At 46.8% G+C, this 14635-nt stretch overlaps 1 protein-coding gene across 1 annotated transcript in view; it reads left to right on the plus strand.

Annotated features, from left to right (window-relative positions):
- SLC16A9 (solute carrier family 16 member 9) overlaps nucleotides 1-12673 on the plus strand; it is a 62535-nt gene extending 49862 nt beyond the window's left edge. Inside the window, exons 6-7 of the mRNA XM_075348700.1 lie at nucleotides 8880-9758; nucleotides 11254-12673. Of these exons, the coding sequence (XP_075204815.1) occupies nucleotides 8880-9758; nucleotides 11254-11432 (1058 nt within the window). The 3' untranslated portion in view covers nucleotides 11433-12673. The remainder of the gene's footprint in view (nucleotides 1-8879; nucleotides 9759-11253) is intronic.
- Nucleotides 12674-14635: the final 1962 nt, after the last annotated feature.

Below are 14635 nucleotides of genomic sequence, written 5' to 3' on the forward strand. Positions count from 1 at the left end.
GCCAGGTCGGAATACAGGCTAGTGACCAGAAGAGTCCTTGTCAGGACTATTGTAGCAGTATACAGGCAGGCAGGCAGGCAGGGTATATAGCCATTCCTAGTGGTGACCGTATACCAGCCTTCATCATATCTGGGGCTGGTGTACACAGTCTAAAACAGTCCAGATAGTGTCAGACTTCTCAGTAATTGTCGCTCCTAAAAACCTGTTAGGTTCTTATTGCGTCCGTGCTTGCATTTAAAAACCGCACGTGTGTGCCTGTCGGTGGCAGCGTACAGGTGCACTTGTGTGCATTTTTCACAAACTATTATATAACGCACAAGTGTAGTGTATAATACACGTCAGTCAGCAGTGTCTGCTAGTGTCAGACTTCTCAGTAATTGTCGCTCCTAAAAACCTGTTAGGTTCTTATTGCGTCCGTGCTTGCATTTAAAAACCGCACGTGTGTGCCTGTCGGTGGCAGCGTACGGCTCCATATTGTCCCTGGATAGAGATGTGCATGAGGTCCTCAAAACATTGTTCCCATTGCAAAGGAGCGGGTCTCCTGTCGTTGTAATGCCCATTCTGAAAGAATGGGCGAAAAAATTTACCACTGGGGGTATACCTGAAACAACGGCCTAACTATTGTAACGGTCATCATGATGGCGCATGAGGAGAAGGAGGAGCAGTCCAGCGATTAGCCAAAGTCCAGAAGTGTGTTAACATGGGTGAGTGGAGGTACATGGCAAAATCCCGTTACAAACTTTAAATTCCGCTGTCATTTGCTGGTGGTGTGGTGAAGTCTGGCCCAATCCAACCCTTGTTCATCTTGATCAGAGTCAGCCTGTCAGCATTTACAGTTGACAGGCAGGTGCGTTTATCTGTAATGATTCCACCTGCGGCACTAAAAACACGCTCTGACAAAACGCTAGCGGCAGGGCAGGCCAGGACTTCCAAGGCATAGAGAGCCAATTCATGCCACGTGTCCAGCTTGGATACCCAATAATTGTAAGGCACAGAGGAATGTCGGAGTACAGTTGTTTGATCTGCAAGGTACTCCTTGAGCATCTGGGCAAACTTAGGATTTCTTGTGGCACTACCCCGCACCTCAGGGGCTGTGGTATGTGAGGGGCTGAGAAAACTGTCCCACATCTTAAAGACTGTTCCCCTACCTCTGGCGGATTGGACTTGTGCCCCTCTCGGCTGTACGCCTTGGTTGTCCACTGATTCCTGACCTATGCCGCTAGCGTTTTGTGAGGGGAATGCTTTGCCTACTTCCGTGACTATGGCCTTCTGGAACTGCTGCATTTTTCCTGACCTCTCCGCCTCGGGAATAAGAGACATAAAGTTCTCCTTTTAGCGTGGGTCTAACAGTGTTACCAACCAGTAATGATTGTCGGCCAAGATGTTCTTAACGCGAGGGTCACGAGACAGGCAGCTTACCATAAAGTCAGCCATGTGTGCCAGACTCTTAACAGCCATCACTTCAGTATCCTGACCAACACGATGACTGAACATGCTGTCCTCCTCCTCCTCCTCCTCCTCCTCATCATCTACCCTGTCCTCTGGCCAGCCACGCTGAACCGAGGATATGACTGCATGTCATATCCTCAATTTGGCCAGAGAGTTGCTCCATGTCTTCATCCTCCTCGTCATAGTCCTCCACTGCACGTTGTGATGAGACGAGCCTGGGCTGTGTGTTATCACCCACACCCACTACTGTTTCTTGCTCAAACTCATCGCGCTCCGCCTGCAATGCATCATGGTTGTTTTTTGAGCAGAGACCATTTTAGAAGGCAGAGAAGCGGTATGGTGACGCTAATAATGTCGTCATCGCCGCTCACCATCTTGGTGGAGTCCTCAAAGTTTTGGCGGATGGTACATAGGTCGGACATCCATCTCCACTCCTCAGGTGTTATGTGTGGAGTTTGACCCATTTCCCGACGGCTTAGGTGATGCAGGTACTCAACAACTGCCCTCTTCTGCTCACATATCCTGACCAACATGTGCAGAGTTGAATTCCAACGCGTGGGGACATCACACACCAGTCTGTGAGCCGGAAGATGCAAATGGCGCTGAAAGCCGGCAAGGCCGGCTGAAGCAGTAGGTGACTTTCGAAAATGTGCAGACAGGCGGCGAACGTTTACCAGCAGATCAGACAGCTCTGGGTATGACTTTAGAAACCGCTGAACCACGAGGTTGAGCACATGGGCCACGCATGGAACATGTGTCAGCTGGCCTCGCCTCAAAGCCGCCACCAGGTTCCGGCCATTGTCACACACAACCTTTCCTGGCTTTAGGTTCAGAGGTGTGAGCCAGTGATCTGCCTGCTGTTTCAGAGCTGTCCACACCTCTTCTGCATTGTGGGGTTTGTCACCTATGCAGATTAGCTTCAGCACAGCCTGTTGCCGCTTCGCCGAGGCAGTGCTGCAGTGCTTCTGTGTCGCCCTGGACAAGCCAGGGGCCACAGAGCACAACACTTACACACCCCACACTCCCTGCAGGCATATCATAGTCAAAACACAAAATCCTTGTTGCCTTCCCCAGGGGCTGTTGTCCACACCAGGGGGTGGAGCCAGGCGGTTGGTCTCCACCCACCAAGGAGGAGGGAAAACACAGGCAGTGAGAGTTAAGCTAAGGAAGTGGAAGGAGGAAAGTAGTAGAGAGGAGAAAAGTGACAGCAAAGAGCCTGAAGTTGGTCCGGGTGTGTGGCCCGGATAGGACAGCAAGGTTGGCAGGATCTGGTGACCGTCTGCAGTGGAGGCCGATTGGAGTCTGCCGTAAGGACCGTGGACAGGTGGTGACCCGGCCGTACCGGACCGGTATACAAAGAGAAGCCAGCACCATTGGCAGGGGCCTTTCGGATCCCGGCAAGGCTTGGTGTCGCCGTGAATTTGCCAAATCCGTTAGTGAAGGGGACCTCAGGGTTTCCAAACAGCCAAGTCCCGATAGAAGGCAACCGTCCAACCGTGAAGGGGAGACACCGCCACCGCCAAGGGCAACCGTCTCCCAGGGCCAGCGCCTGTGGGCAAAAGGGGCTCCTCCGGCCCATATCCAGGTCGGGGAGCGGGTTACCGGTGGGAAACCATCACTACCAACACTGAACTTAGGTGCAGGGAGAGACAGTCATCACTAACCTGCAGGGAGGAACAACCGCAGCCGTCCGAGGGACCCGTCCATCCAGCCACTTGTTTTACCGTGAACTGTGTCATCATCATTGGGCTGAGTGAGTACCTCCGTGCCGTGCGGCACAGCGCTGCCCCTGCGACCCTGCACCTCATCAGGCCCCGCAACCCGCCTGTCATCCATCTCTACCCCATCACCGGGCCCCGGGACAACCAACCCCCCTACCCACGGAGGGGAGAAATAACAACAAAGCTGCTCCCTGTCACAGGCTCCCGGGATCCCCGTCCAGAGCAGCGGTGGTGTCCACACAATCACCACAACCGTGGGTGGCGTCACGGACAATATCCCCAAAACCCAAACGACCCCTTTTCACTCACGGGCGATGAGCGCCGCTCGAGTCCCCGGGATCCGGCCATCGCTCGAGCCAACGAGCAGCAGCAGCCGTAGAGCAGCGGCAGCCGGACCCGAGCAGTGGGAGAGCGCAGCGTCCCCTCCTCCGCCCGCGACACTTCCAGCTTGGGACTGGTGTGGAGGGTAAAGTGGATGAGGATGCGCAGGAGGAGGAGGAGGCTGAGGAGCATGACATTCCGGAGCTGTAGAGTGTGGGTGAAACCCTGACTGAGGTAGGGCCTGCAAAACTTGGTGTGTGAAGGACGTGTTCCGTCCCTCGCTCAGACTGGGTCCCAGCTTCCACAATATTAACCCAGTGTGACGTCAACGAGATGTAGCGGCCTTGCCCACATGCACTTGTCCACGTGTCTGTGGTTAGGTGGACTTTGGCTGAAACAGCGTTGTTCAGGGCACGTGTGATGTTTTGTGACACGTGGTTATGCAATGCGGGGACGGCACACCGGGAGAAATAGTGGCGGCTGGGGACCGAGTAACGTGGGACAGCTGCCACCATCAGGTCGCGGAATGCTTCTGTCTCAACCAGCCTAAAAGGCAACATTTCCAGCGCAAGCAGTCGCGAAATGTTAGCATTTAGAAGTGTGGCATGTGGGGCGTTGGCAGTGTATTTGCGCCTGCGTTCAAAGGTTTGCTGAATGGATAACTGAACGCTGCGCTGGGCCAAGGACGTGCTTGATGATGGTGTTATTTCTGCGTGGGCAACTGCAGGTGCAGGGCCGGAGGAGGCTTGTTCGCGGGCAGCATGGACAGGGGATTGGCTCGCATGCACACCAAGCGAAGACGTAGCAGTGACATCAGCAAGCACTGCTCCTCGACTCTGTTGTACATCCCACAAAGTCGGGTGCTTGGCTGACATGTGCCTGATCATGCTGGTGGTGGTCAGGCTGCTAGTTTTGGTACCCCTGCTGATGCTGGCACGGCAGGTGTTGCAAATGGCCTTTTTAGAATCATCTGGAGCCAACTTAAAAAACTGCCAGACTCGGGAAGACCTAACATTTGTACAGGCACCTTGTGTCGTGTTGTTCCGGGGAACAGTTGCCTGACGTCTGCCTGACGTCTGCCTGGGGCCACAACCCTGCTTCTTACTGCCTGTTGGGACGCTACGCCTCCCTCCCCCTGTGCACTGCTGTCCTCGCTCTGCATATCCTCCTGCCAGGTTGGGTCAGTTACTGGATCATCCACCACGTCATCTTCCTCTTCCGCACCCTGCTCCTCCTCCTGACTTCCTGACAATTGTGTCTCATCATCGTCCACCCCTTGTTGAGACACGTTGCCAACTTCGTGAGAACGTGGCTGCTCAAATATTTGGGCATCTGTACATACGATCTCCTCATGACCCACTTCAACATGAGCTGGCGAGAGGCCAGAATGTGTGAATGGAAACGTGAACGAACAGCTCTTCCGAGTGTCCAAGTGTGGGATGTCTGTGGACGTGTACTCGGCCTGGTGGTAGGAAGGAGGATCAGGTTCTGAAATGTGCGGTGCAGTATCACGGCTACTGACACTTGACCGTGTGGAAGACAGAGTGTTTGTGGTGGTGCCAATGTGACTGGAAGCATTATTCGCTATCCAACTAACAACCTGTTGACACTGGTCTTGGTTCAAGAGCGGTGTACTGCTGTGGTCCCCAAGAATTTGGGACAGGACATGCGAGCGACTAGATGTGGCCCTTTGTTGTGGCGAAATTAGAGCTTGCACACGACCTCGGTCTCTGCCTGCACCACCATCACGTCCACTTCCTTGTTCGTTGACAACGCCCTTGCGCATTTTGCAATGCTGTGCTGATGTGTATTCACTAAACTTGTGCGTTATATCCAAGTTTTTGCAAAACGCACACAAGTGCAGCGGAAAGCTGCCACCAACAGGCACACACGTGCGGTTTTTAAATGCAAGCACGGAGGCACTAAGAACCTAACAGGTCTCTATCCAGGGACAACGTGGAGCCTCCCAATTTTTGGCTGCCCTGCCTAAGGGCTATACTACAATAGACCCACTTCCTTACAATGGGCACTTCAGGTTTACAGGCCCTCATGCACGTCTGTATGCAGGGGCATTGGTGAACCTCCCAATTTTGGACTGCCCTGGCAAAGGAAAATACTACAAAGACTCACTTCCTCAAAATGGGCACATTAGACTCAGAGGCCTTTATGTACGTCTCTTCTCAGGGACATCGGAGTGCCACACAATGTTTTACGTAAAATCTTTCATGTATTAATCGCAAAAAGTAACATACATTAGCTCTATCTCACTATTGGGTATGTGCCCTTAACATTTCCGCCATGAAAATTCATTTTGGTGTCATTTTGGAAGGTTTTCTGGTGAGTCCGTAAAAATGGCGTAAAACGTGGACAAAATTGTTCACAGCTGTGACTTTTGAGTGATAAATGCTTCAAGGGGTCTTCCCCATGCTGTTGCCATGTCATTTGAGCACTCTTCTGAGACTTTTGTGCCATTTTTAGGGTTTCTACATGCTGCCGGGGGTCATTTCACAAAAATACTCGGGTCTCCCATAGGATAACATTGGGCTCGGTGCTCGGGCCGAGTACACGAGTATCTTGGGATGCTCGGCCCGAGCCTCGAGCACCCGAGCTTTTTAGTACTCGCTCATCACTAATTGTGAGCCCAAATGGGGACAGTGATGATAATGTCTGCAGAATGTGATGCGCTATATACAGAATGTCACAAACATAAGTATACGCCTCACACATTTTTGTAAATATTTTATCAGATCTTTTCCTGGGACAACGCAGAATATATATCACTTTGATACAATGTAAAGTATTCAGTGTACAGCTTGTATAACAGTGTAAATTTGGTGCCCTCTAAATAACTCAACACACAGCCATTAATGTGTAAAGTGCTGGCAACAAAATTGAGTACACCTCATAAGTGAAAATTGCCAAATTGTGTCCAATTAGCCATGTTCACTCCGTGGTGTCATGTGACTCAGTGTTACAAGGTCTCAGGTGTGAATGGGGACTAGGCTTGTTAAGTTTGGTGTTATCGCTCACACACTCCCCCTCATACTGGTCACTAGAAGTTCAATATGGCTCCTTATGGCAAAGAATTCTCTGAGGATCTGAGAAAAAGAATTATTGCTCTACATAAGATGGCCTAGGCTATAAGAAGATTGCAAACACCCTAAAACTGAACTACAACAAGGTGGCCAAGACCATACAGCAGTTTAACCAGACAGGTTCCACTCAGAACAGGCTTTGCAATGGTGGACCAAAGAAGCTGAGTGTACGTGCTCAGCGTCATATCCAGAGGTTGTCGTTTCAAAATAGACGTATAAGTGCTGCAAACATTGATGCAGAGATTAAAGGGGAGGGGGGTCAGCCTACCAGTGCTCAGACCATACGCCGCATAGTGCATCAAATTGGTTTGCATGATTATCATTCCAGAAGGAGGCCTCTTCTGAAGATGATGCACAAGAAAGCCTGCAGTTTGCTGAAGACAAACAGATTAATTAAGGACATGGATTACTAGAACCATGTCCTGTGGTTTCATGAGACCAAGCTTAACTTATTTTGTGCAGATAGTGTCAAGCATGTGTGGTGGCAACCAGGTGAGGAGTACAAAGACAAGTGTGTCTTGCCCATAGTTAAGTATGGTGGTGGGAGTGTCATGGTCAGGAGTTGTATGAGAGCTGCTGGCTGTGGGGAGCTACAGCTCATTGAGGGAACCATAAATGCCAACATATATTGTGACATTCTGAAGCAGAGAACTATCCCCCCTTCACAAACTGGGCTGCAGGGCAGTATTTCAACATGATAACGACCCCAAACACATCTCCAAAATAACCACTGCTTTGTTAAAGAATCTGAGGGTAAAGATCCTGAACTGGCCAAGCATGTATCACTATCCAGAACTAAACCTTATTGAGCATGTGTAGGGCCTCCTCATACGGAAGCAGGAGGAGCACAAGGTTTCTAACATCCACCAACTCCATGGTGTCGTCATGGAGAAGCGGAAGAGGATCTAGTGGCTTCTGTGAAGCTCTAGTGAACTCCATACCCAAGAGAGTTAAGGCATTGTTTGAAAATAATTGTGACCACACAAAATATAGACACTTTTGGCGAAAATTTGGCATTTTCACTTAAGTGTGTACTTACTTTTGTTGCCAGCAGTTTAGACATTTTAATATCTGTGTGTTGAGTTATTTAGAGGGCACCAAATGTACACTGTAATACAAGCTATACACTGACTACTTTGCATTGTATCAAAGTGTCATATCTTCAGTGTTGTCCCATAAAAAAATATAATAAAATATTTACAAAAATGTGTGGGGTGTACTCACTTTTGTGTCATACTGTAAGCAATGCATAATAAATAATCAAGCACAGACAACAGTGAATTTCAAAAAATATCAATAATGCAATATAATATAAACACTACTACTGTATACATTAGACCCGGGGGAGGGGCAGAGACTGTTTTTTCACATGTGGCAAAAATGATTCAAGTGTCATCAGTGTTTTTCATTCAATTTTCATCAGTATTTAGTCAGTGTCAGTTTTTACCATCAGTATTTCATGAGTGATTTTCTTGTATGAAAAATAAATTAATCAAAAAGCGTTTCCTAATAATTGCAATATTACACAAGGACCGCACAGGCGCTTGTCACGGACCCATGTAAGGTTGATTTTGATCTATGCCGTTGATAAAAAACGGACAATGTTTTTCGTGAACACATGGTCCACAAAAAACATTGAAATGCGAACAGTATAAATTGGTAGATGTTCTATCTGAATGAGGCCTAAAGCGGGCTTTACACGCTACAACAAATCTAACGATGTGTCGGCGGGGTCACGTCGTAAGTGACGCACATCCGGCATTGCAATTGAACGTAAAACCGTTCATCGCATACACGTCATTCATTTCTTTAAAATTGCACGCCGGGTTGTTCAATGTTCCCGAGGTACCCCACATCGCAGTGTGTGACACCCCGGGAACGATGAACAGCAGCTTACCTGAGTCCCGCGGCTCCCGCCGGTAATGCGGAAGGAAGAAGGTGGGCGGGATGTTTACGTCCCGCTCATCTCCGCCCCTCCACTTCTATTGGCCGGCTGCCGCGTGACGTTGCTGTGACGCCGAACGTCCCTCCCACTCCAGGAAGTGGATGTTCTCCGCCCACATCGAGATTGTATGGAAGGTAAGTACATGTGATGGGAAATAATCGTTTGTGCAACACGGTCAACAAATTGAACGTGCCGCACATACGATGGGGGCGGGTACGATCGCATACGATATGGTATGTGATATCGTAAGGTGTAAAGCAGCCTTTAGATGCAGAATACAATTCATTGAATGGTAGGGAATCTACTTAGAATACTTATTTCATGCTGACATTACTGTGTCTTTTCCAGGTTCCAGTGTTGGCACTTTCATTTATGCCAGTTTACAGAAGGAGCTGATTTTCGTCTATGGATTAGACGGCTGTTTGCTAATTATTGGAGCGTTAGCATTAAATATATTAGCTTGTGGCATCCTAATGAGACCCTTACCACAACTTCCTGAAGTTGCAGTAGAAAAGCCTGGTTTGGAGAATGTTCCGGACGCCTACCTCATATACCATGAAAAAGACCAGAAGAAAGAAGAAAATATTGGGATGCTAGAAAAGGAGAAATCCCTTGAAGCCAATGGGAACTGCTGCTCTCAGGAAAATTACCCCCAGATGACTCAATGCGACATAATGAAGGACAATAGTAACAGCAAAGAGAATCACAACTGCAAACAGCTGGTAAAGAACAAGTGCCGGACGTACCTGGACTACTGGGAAGACACCATAAATCTGTTCAAAAACAAAGTATTTGCTGCCCTTTTCATCAACATTTTGTTATTTGACATTGGTGGATTCCCTCCGAGTTTTCTTCTCGAAGACGTAGCCAAAAGTGCCAATATTGATAAAGAGGACATGGTAGTGCCCCTCGTGTTCATCCTTGGCATCATGATGGCAATCGGGAAGCTTGTTTTAGGGATACTTGCAGATTTTAAGTGGATGAATTCATTGTATCTCTACGTATTCACATTAATAGCCACAGGCTTGGCAGTATCTGCCGTTCCATTTGCCAAGACATATGGTACTTTGGCCATTATCGCCGGTACCATAGGATTTTTTACTGGAAACTGGTCAATATTCCCATATGTAACAACAAACACTGTTGGGTTGGAAAAGCTCACTCATGCCTATGGGATTCTGATGTTCTTTGCTGGAATTGGGAACTGCCTAGGACCACCCATGGTTGGTAAGGAAAGATTGAGAGTTTTTGAGTGGGCTATGCATGTATATTAGCAATGGGATAAGGCTTTCAACCTTCTAGCTGTAATGTGATATACATTCTCCTGCAGTATATTGACTTAGTTAGGACTTTGTGTACTTCTTGGCACAGAGCAGTTCCTGAATCCTGCTGGCTCTCAGCCTTATGTCAGGTAAACAATACCTGTCATCATGCGGAGATGTCTGTACCTGATCTACAGCCTTAGCTCATACAGGCACAAATGAGGTTTTGTGATTGAAACCTTTTTTATATTAGGAAAACATTTGCACACTGTGGATTTACTGCAGAACATTTCCAGTACTAATGCAAAGCAAATCCTCACCACATTGTGTAGACGGGGATGCATTTTCTTACTGTTTTGGTGCTATAGATTACCTGAAATAAAAACAAACGCCATATTCACCTCCCTTGGTGCTTCCATGATACCATTATGGCCTATTAAGACAAGCCAAAAATCACCAAACAAGTTTTCATTTCATTCTTTAATCACATATTGTGGGGAGACCTATGATATCTGCTCCCCTCCTATTTATACTGTTGTAAACCTTCTACCCATGCCAGCTATAGTTTATTCTGTTTTGGTCAGTGAAGTGTGGTGACACAGACTCTCTCTGGTGAAAGTTGTGCTTTGTTGTGCTATTTCCTTGGTGCGGTTGTAGAGTTTACCCCTGTTGTTTTTTACTTCCTTCCTACTCTTTTTTCCTCCTGAATCTCTTATTGTCCTTTCCTGTATGTGTGCATGCTGTGTGACAGAGTTTTGTTTGTTCCCTTGTCTGTCTTTATCTGGGGTTTCTACATACTCCTGTCCTGTCCCTCCCTGGGGGAGGGGGAATAAGATAAGGACTGGTCAGGAGCAGGGCCAGGAAGGAGACTCAGGTCTCTACACCATTAGGAGTTCCCTGAGATTAGGGATATTGTATGGTCCCCTAGCTTGAGAGACAGCTTAGGAGCCCCGTTTCCCCACTATCCCAAAGTCATCGTGACACTAGCGGGGTACCAGGCTTGTGTTACCATTAGAGATGGGCAAATAGTATTCGGATAGCATAATTTGAACCTGAATATTACTGAGTACTATTCCGGTATTCATCACGAATAACAAACCTAATGCAAGTCAATGGGGAACTCAAGCAATTTTCTGGGAAATTTTAAGGAAAACTGCTCAGGTTCCCCAATGACTTGTATTAGGTTCGTTATTTGTGCCGAATACTGGAATAGTACTCGGTATTCAGATAGCATAATCCGAGCCCAAATATTTTACTATTTGCCCATCATTAGTTACCATCAAAGTAGCAGGAGGTGTGTATACTATACTTACAGTTTACCCGCGGATTTTGCTGCAGATCTGCTGGTAATTTGCAGAGGATCAAAAATTTTGCTTTGCTTCTCCATCAAATACTGATGTTTAGAAAAGTCATAATTTATATTTTCATTAACCCTTTTTTATCTCTTTCTTTTTTCTTAGGTTGGTTCTTTGACTGGACACAGTCGTATGATATAGCTTTCTATTTCTGCGGAATATGTGTCATCTTAGGAGCTTTGGGCTTGTTACTTGTGGCACTGCCATTTTGGAAGAACTGTAAAGCTAAAAAGTTGGAACCATCTACAAAGAGTTACGCTTATAATGTAGCTCCAGCTGTATGAATGTCTCGTGCAAATATACAGTACAAGTGTGAAGTTTTGTAGTTTTTAGCTATTATACTATGCATCTTTTTATAGTGTTTTTAATTATTAATAATATACAGTATTTAACTAGTCCTAAGTGTCATAGGACTTCATTTCAGAAGGTATCTACTCAAGAAAGTTTTAGATTCCTGTTAAGTACTTTATGTGCCACCAGATGCTCCATGGATACATCAAAGAAACATTTTCAGCAGAATCTTGGTGTAAAGTTGAAGTGTTGCACAACTTGAGTTGTTAAAATTTTTTTTTACATTTTGGGATTTTTTCGATAGTTGTGATCAGCTCAACCTACTTTAAAATTAACAGAGCTTTGTCGAGTTAGAACATGGCCAAATATGTTGGACAAATCCATTGTACTTTATGCTTCATAAGTGGTATACCATATTTTTCGGACTATAAGACGCATCGGACCATAAGACGCACCCTCGTTTTAGAGGAGGAAAATAGGAAAATAAAATTTTAAGGAAAAAATGTCATGACACACTGTTATGGGGCGAGGATCTGCTGCTGACACTGTTATGGGGGTAATGTCCCCAAATTCTCTACTAACGTACTCCATCCTGGTAATGATCCTCCTGCCTTGTATATGATCCCCATCCTTGTATATATGTCCCTCATCCTGGTATAAATAAAAGGTATTTCGCACCGAAATACCTTTTATTTATGCTCACTCCCTAACGGGAAATTCGGTAGTAGCTGCTAAGGACCTGCCAAGTTAAATTAGAGAATCCAGCTGGAGGACGGATGATCACACAGGAACTCTGAGATCCATGGTGTCGGTGGATGCTAGGAGTCTGGAGTGACACCAAACCTGGATTCAGCAATCGCGCTCACAGCAACAGAAACAGAGGAGAAATACATTTCTATACACACATCACTGGGGTTGTGCGGGGGCTCACAACCTGTCAAGGTGAGCAGTTTATATTTTAATTCTAATAATTCTATCCACGGGTGCCTCTCATTGCGCTTTCCCCTTTTTCATCCTCATCCTGGTATAGCCCCCATCCTGATAAATACCCCCATCCTGATAAATACCCCCATCCTGATAAATACCCCCATCCTGCTATATACCCCATCCTGATATATACCCCATCCTGCTCATAATATACCCCCATCCTGCTATATACCCCCATCCTGCTATATACCCCCATCTTGCTCATAATATACCCCCATCCTGCTATATACCCCCATCCTGCTCATAATATACCTCCATCCTGGTATATGCCCTCATCCTACTATATACCCCATCCTGCTATATGGCCTGTATCCTATGGCACAGAAAAAAAATAAACATTTATACTCACCTTTTATCACTACCTGCAGCATTGATCATCTTCCTCTCTGTGTCAGCAGCAGCTCCGCTGACCTGTGTGGAGCCGTTCCCCTGCAGCATCGCGATGTCCTCATGTCTGCCGCCTCGCTGATGTGTGTGGAGACTAGCGGTGTGCACAGGGTTGACGTCATCACTCTACTCACCGTTCTCTACACAAATCAGCAGGCCGGCAGACAGGAAGACATCGCGATGCTGCAGGGATCAGTGACCGGTGAGTATACCGTATTTATTCACTGTGCACCACGCTGATGATGATACGCGGGGGGCAGTGAATATAGCCGAACATAATCACTCCAGGCTGTAGTTGCCAGGGGTGATCACGCGGGTCGGCTTTTTATTAAGTGCACACCCCCCGGCCATCACCCCGCCCACCTGTCATCGCCGGCTTCAGCGCTGAGAGATGATGGGTGGGAGGATGAGCGTGCATATGAAATGAGTGGGTCCACGTGGTCACGGCAGGCTGCTACAACCTGCTCATGCCCCCAATGACCCGCTCCACCGCAGCACCCTCATTCCCCGCAGCCATATGCCCTACATCCAGACTATAAGACGCACCAACATTTGGGGAAAAAACGTGCATCTTATAGCCCGAAAAATACGGTAATTCACCAGTGCACATTTTTTGGACTGGCACACGGCAGATGAAAAATGTACATCTATGAAACTTGGTGGATCTTTCTCCATTGCACTGTTCATCAGGACTGGTCTTGATGACAGGGGCAACGTCTTTACAGTTTTTATACATGTCCAAACATCATTTCACACAAACCTTTCTTTTTGTCTGTTTTTTACTATGTTTTGCCTTAGTTTGACCAGAATGTAGTTCATATTGTTCAGAACCAAGTACTCATTTTTCTAGAATGAACTTTCAGGCTAGGTTCCCATGATGAGTATTTGGTGCTATTTTGATGCTGCAGATCTTTTGCAGCATTTCTGCACTAATTTACTAAATTAGGTTTCTGTAATTTTTCAATGTGTTTGTGAATGCATTCATGTTTTTTTCTGCTGCCATTTTTTTCTCCTTTTCAGAAGTTTGGTTTTAAATTTAAAGAGTCTGTCCACTACTTTAACATTGATGGCCTATTCTTAGGATAGGTAATCAATGTCTGATTGGCCAGAGTCTGACATCCCGCACCTCCGACAATCAGCTGCTCTTGGTGCGGCCAGCGGCAGCGGGCAGCCGGAAGTGCTCAGTTTCGGAGCTGCCCCGTCTTCTGATAGCGGCCGTGGCACGTCCCCCTTCTGTTCATTTGAATTGGAGGTGAATATGTAGTACCGGCTGCTATCAGTTCACAGGGAAGCTCCAGAACTGAGCATATCCGGCTGCCTGCTGCCATCGCGGGCACCAAGAACAACTAATCGGCAGTGGTGCCAGGTGTCGGACCCCAGCGGATCAGACATGGATGACCTATCGTAAGGATAGGCCATTAATATAAAAGTAGTGGACAACCTTTTTAAGATCTTTTGTTTTGGACATGTCCTGTTACTTAACTTTGATTAAACTTTATTGAATTAGTCATGTGTGGATTACATGTCTCCACTGTGGAAACGCACTAAAAACATATATGTGGTTTTTATCTGTGAAATTTCTGCATCTCATTCAAATTTATGGGAAAAATCTGCAAACAAAATATGTATTTAACAAAGGAGAACTAGACATGTTGAACATTTCAAAAACAAACCGCAGGTCAATTTACCCTGCGTAAAAAACACAATGGCAATGAGATTTTCGTAAATCTCATCCACTTTGTTTAAACTGTAATAAGTTGTGTTTTTTTGCCCAGCGAAAATATACAGGGTCAAAAGTGCATCAAAGATTCATCATGGAAAC

This window comes from Anomaloglossus baeobatrachus, chromosome 5 (genome assembly GCF_048569485.1).
Source record: "Anomaloglossus baeobatrachus isolate aAnoBae1 chromosome 5, aAnoBae1.hap1, whole genome shotgun sequence".
In the NCBI taxonomy this organism is placed as follows: domain Eukaryota; kingdom Metazoa; phylum Chordata; class Amphibia; order Anura; family Aromobatidae; genus Anomaloglossus; species Anomaloglossus baeobatrachus.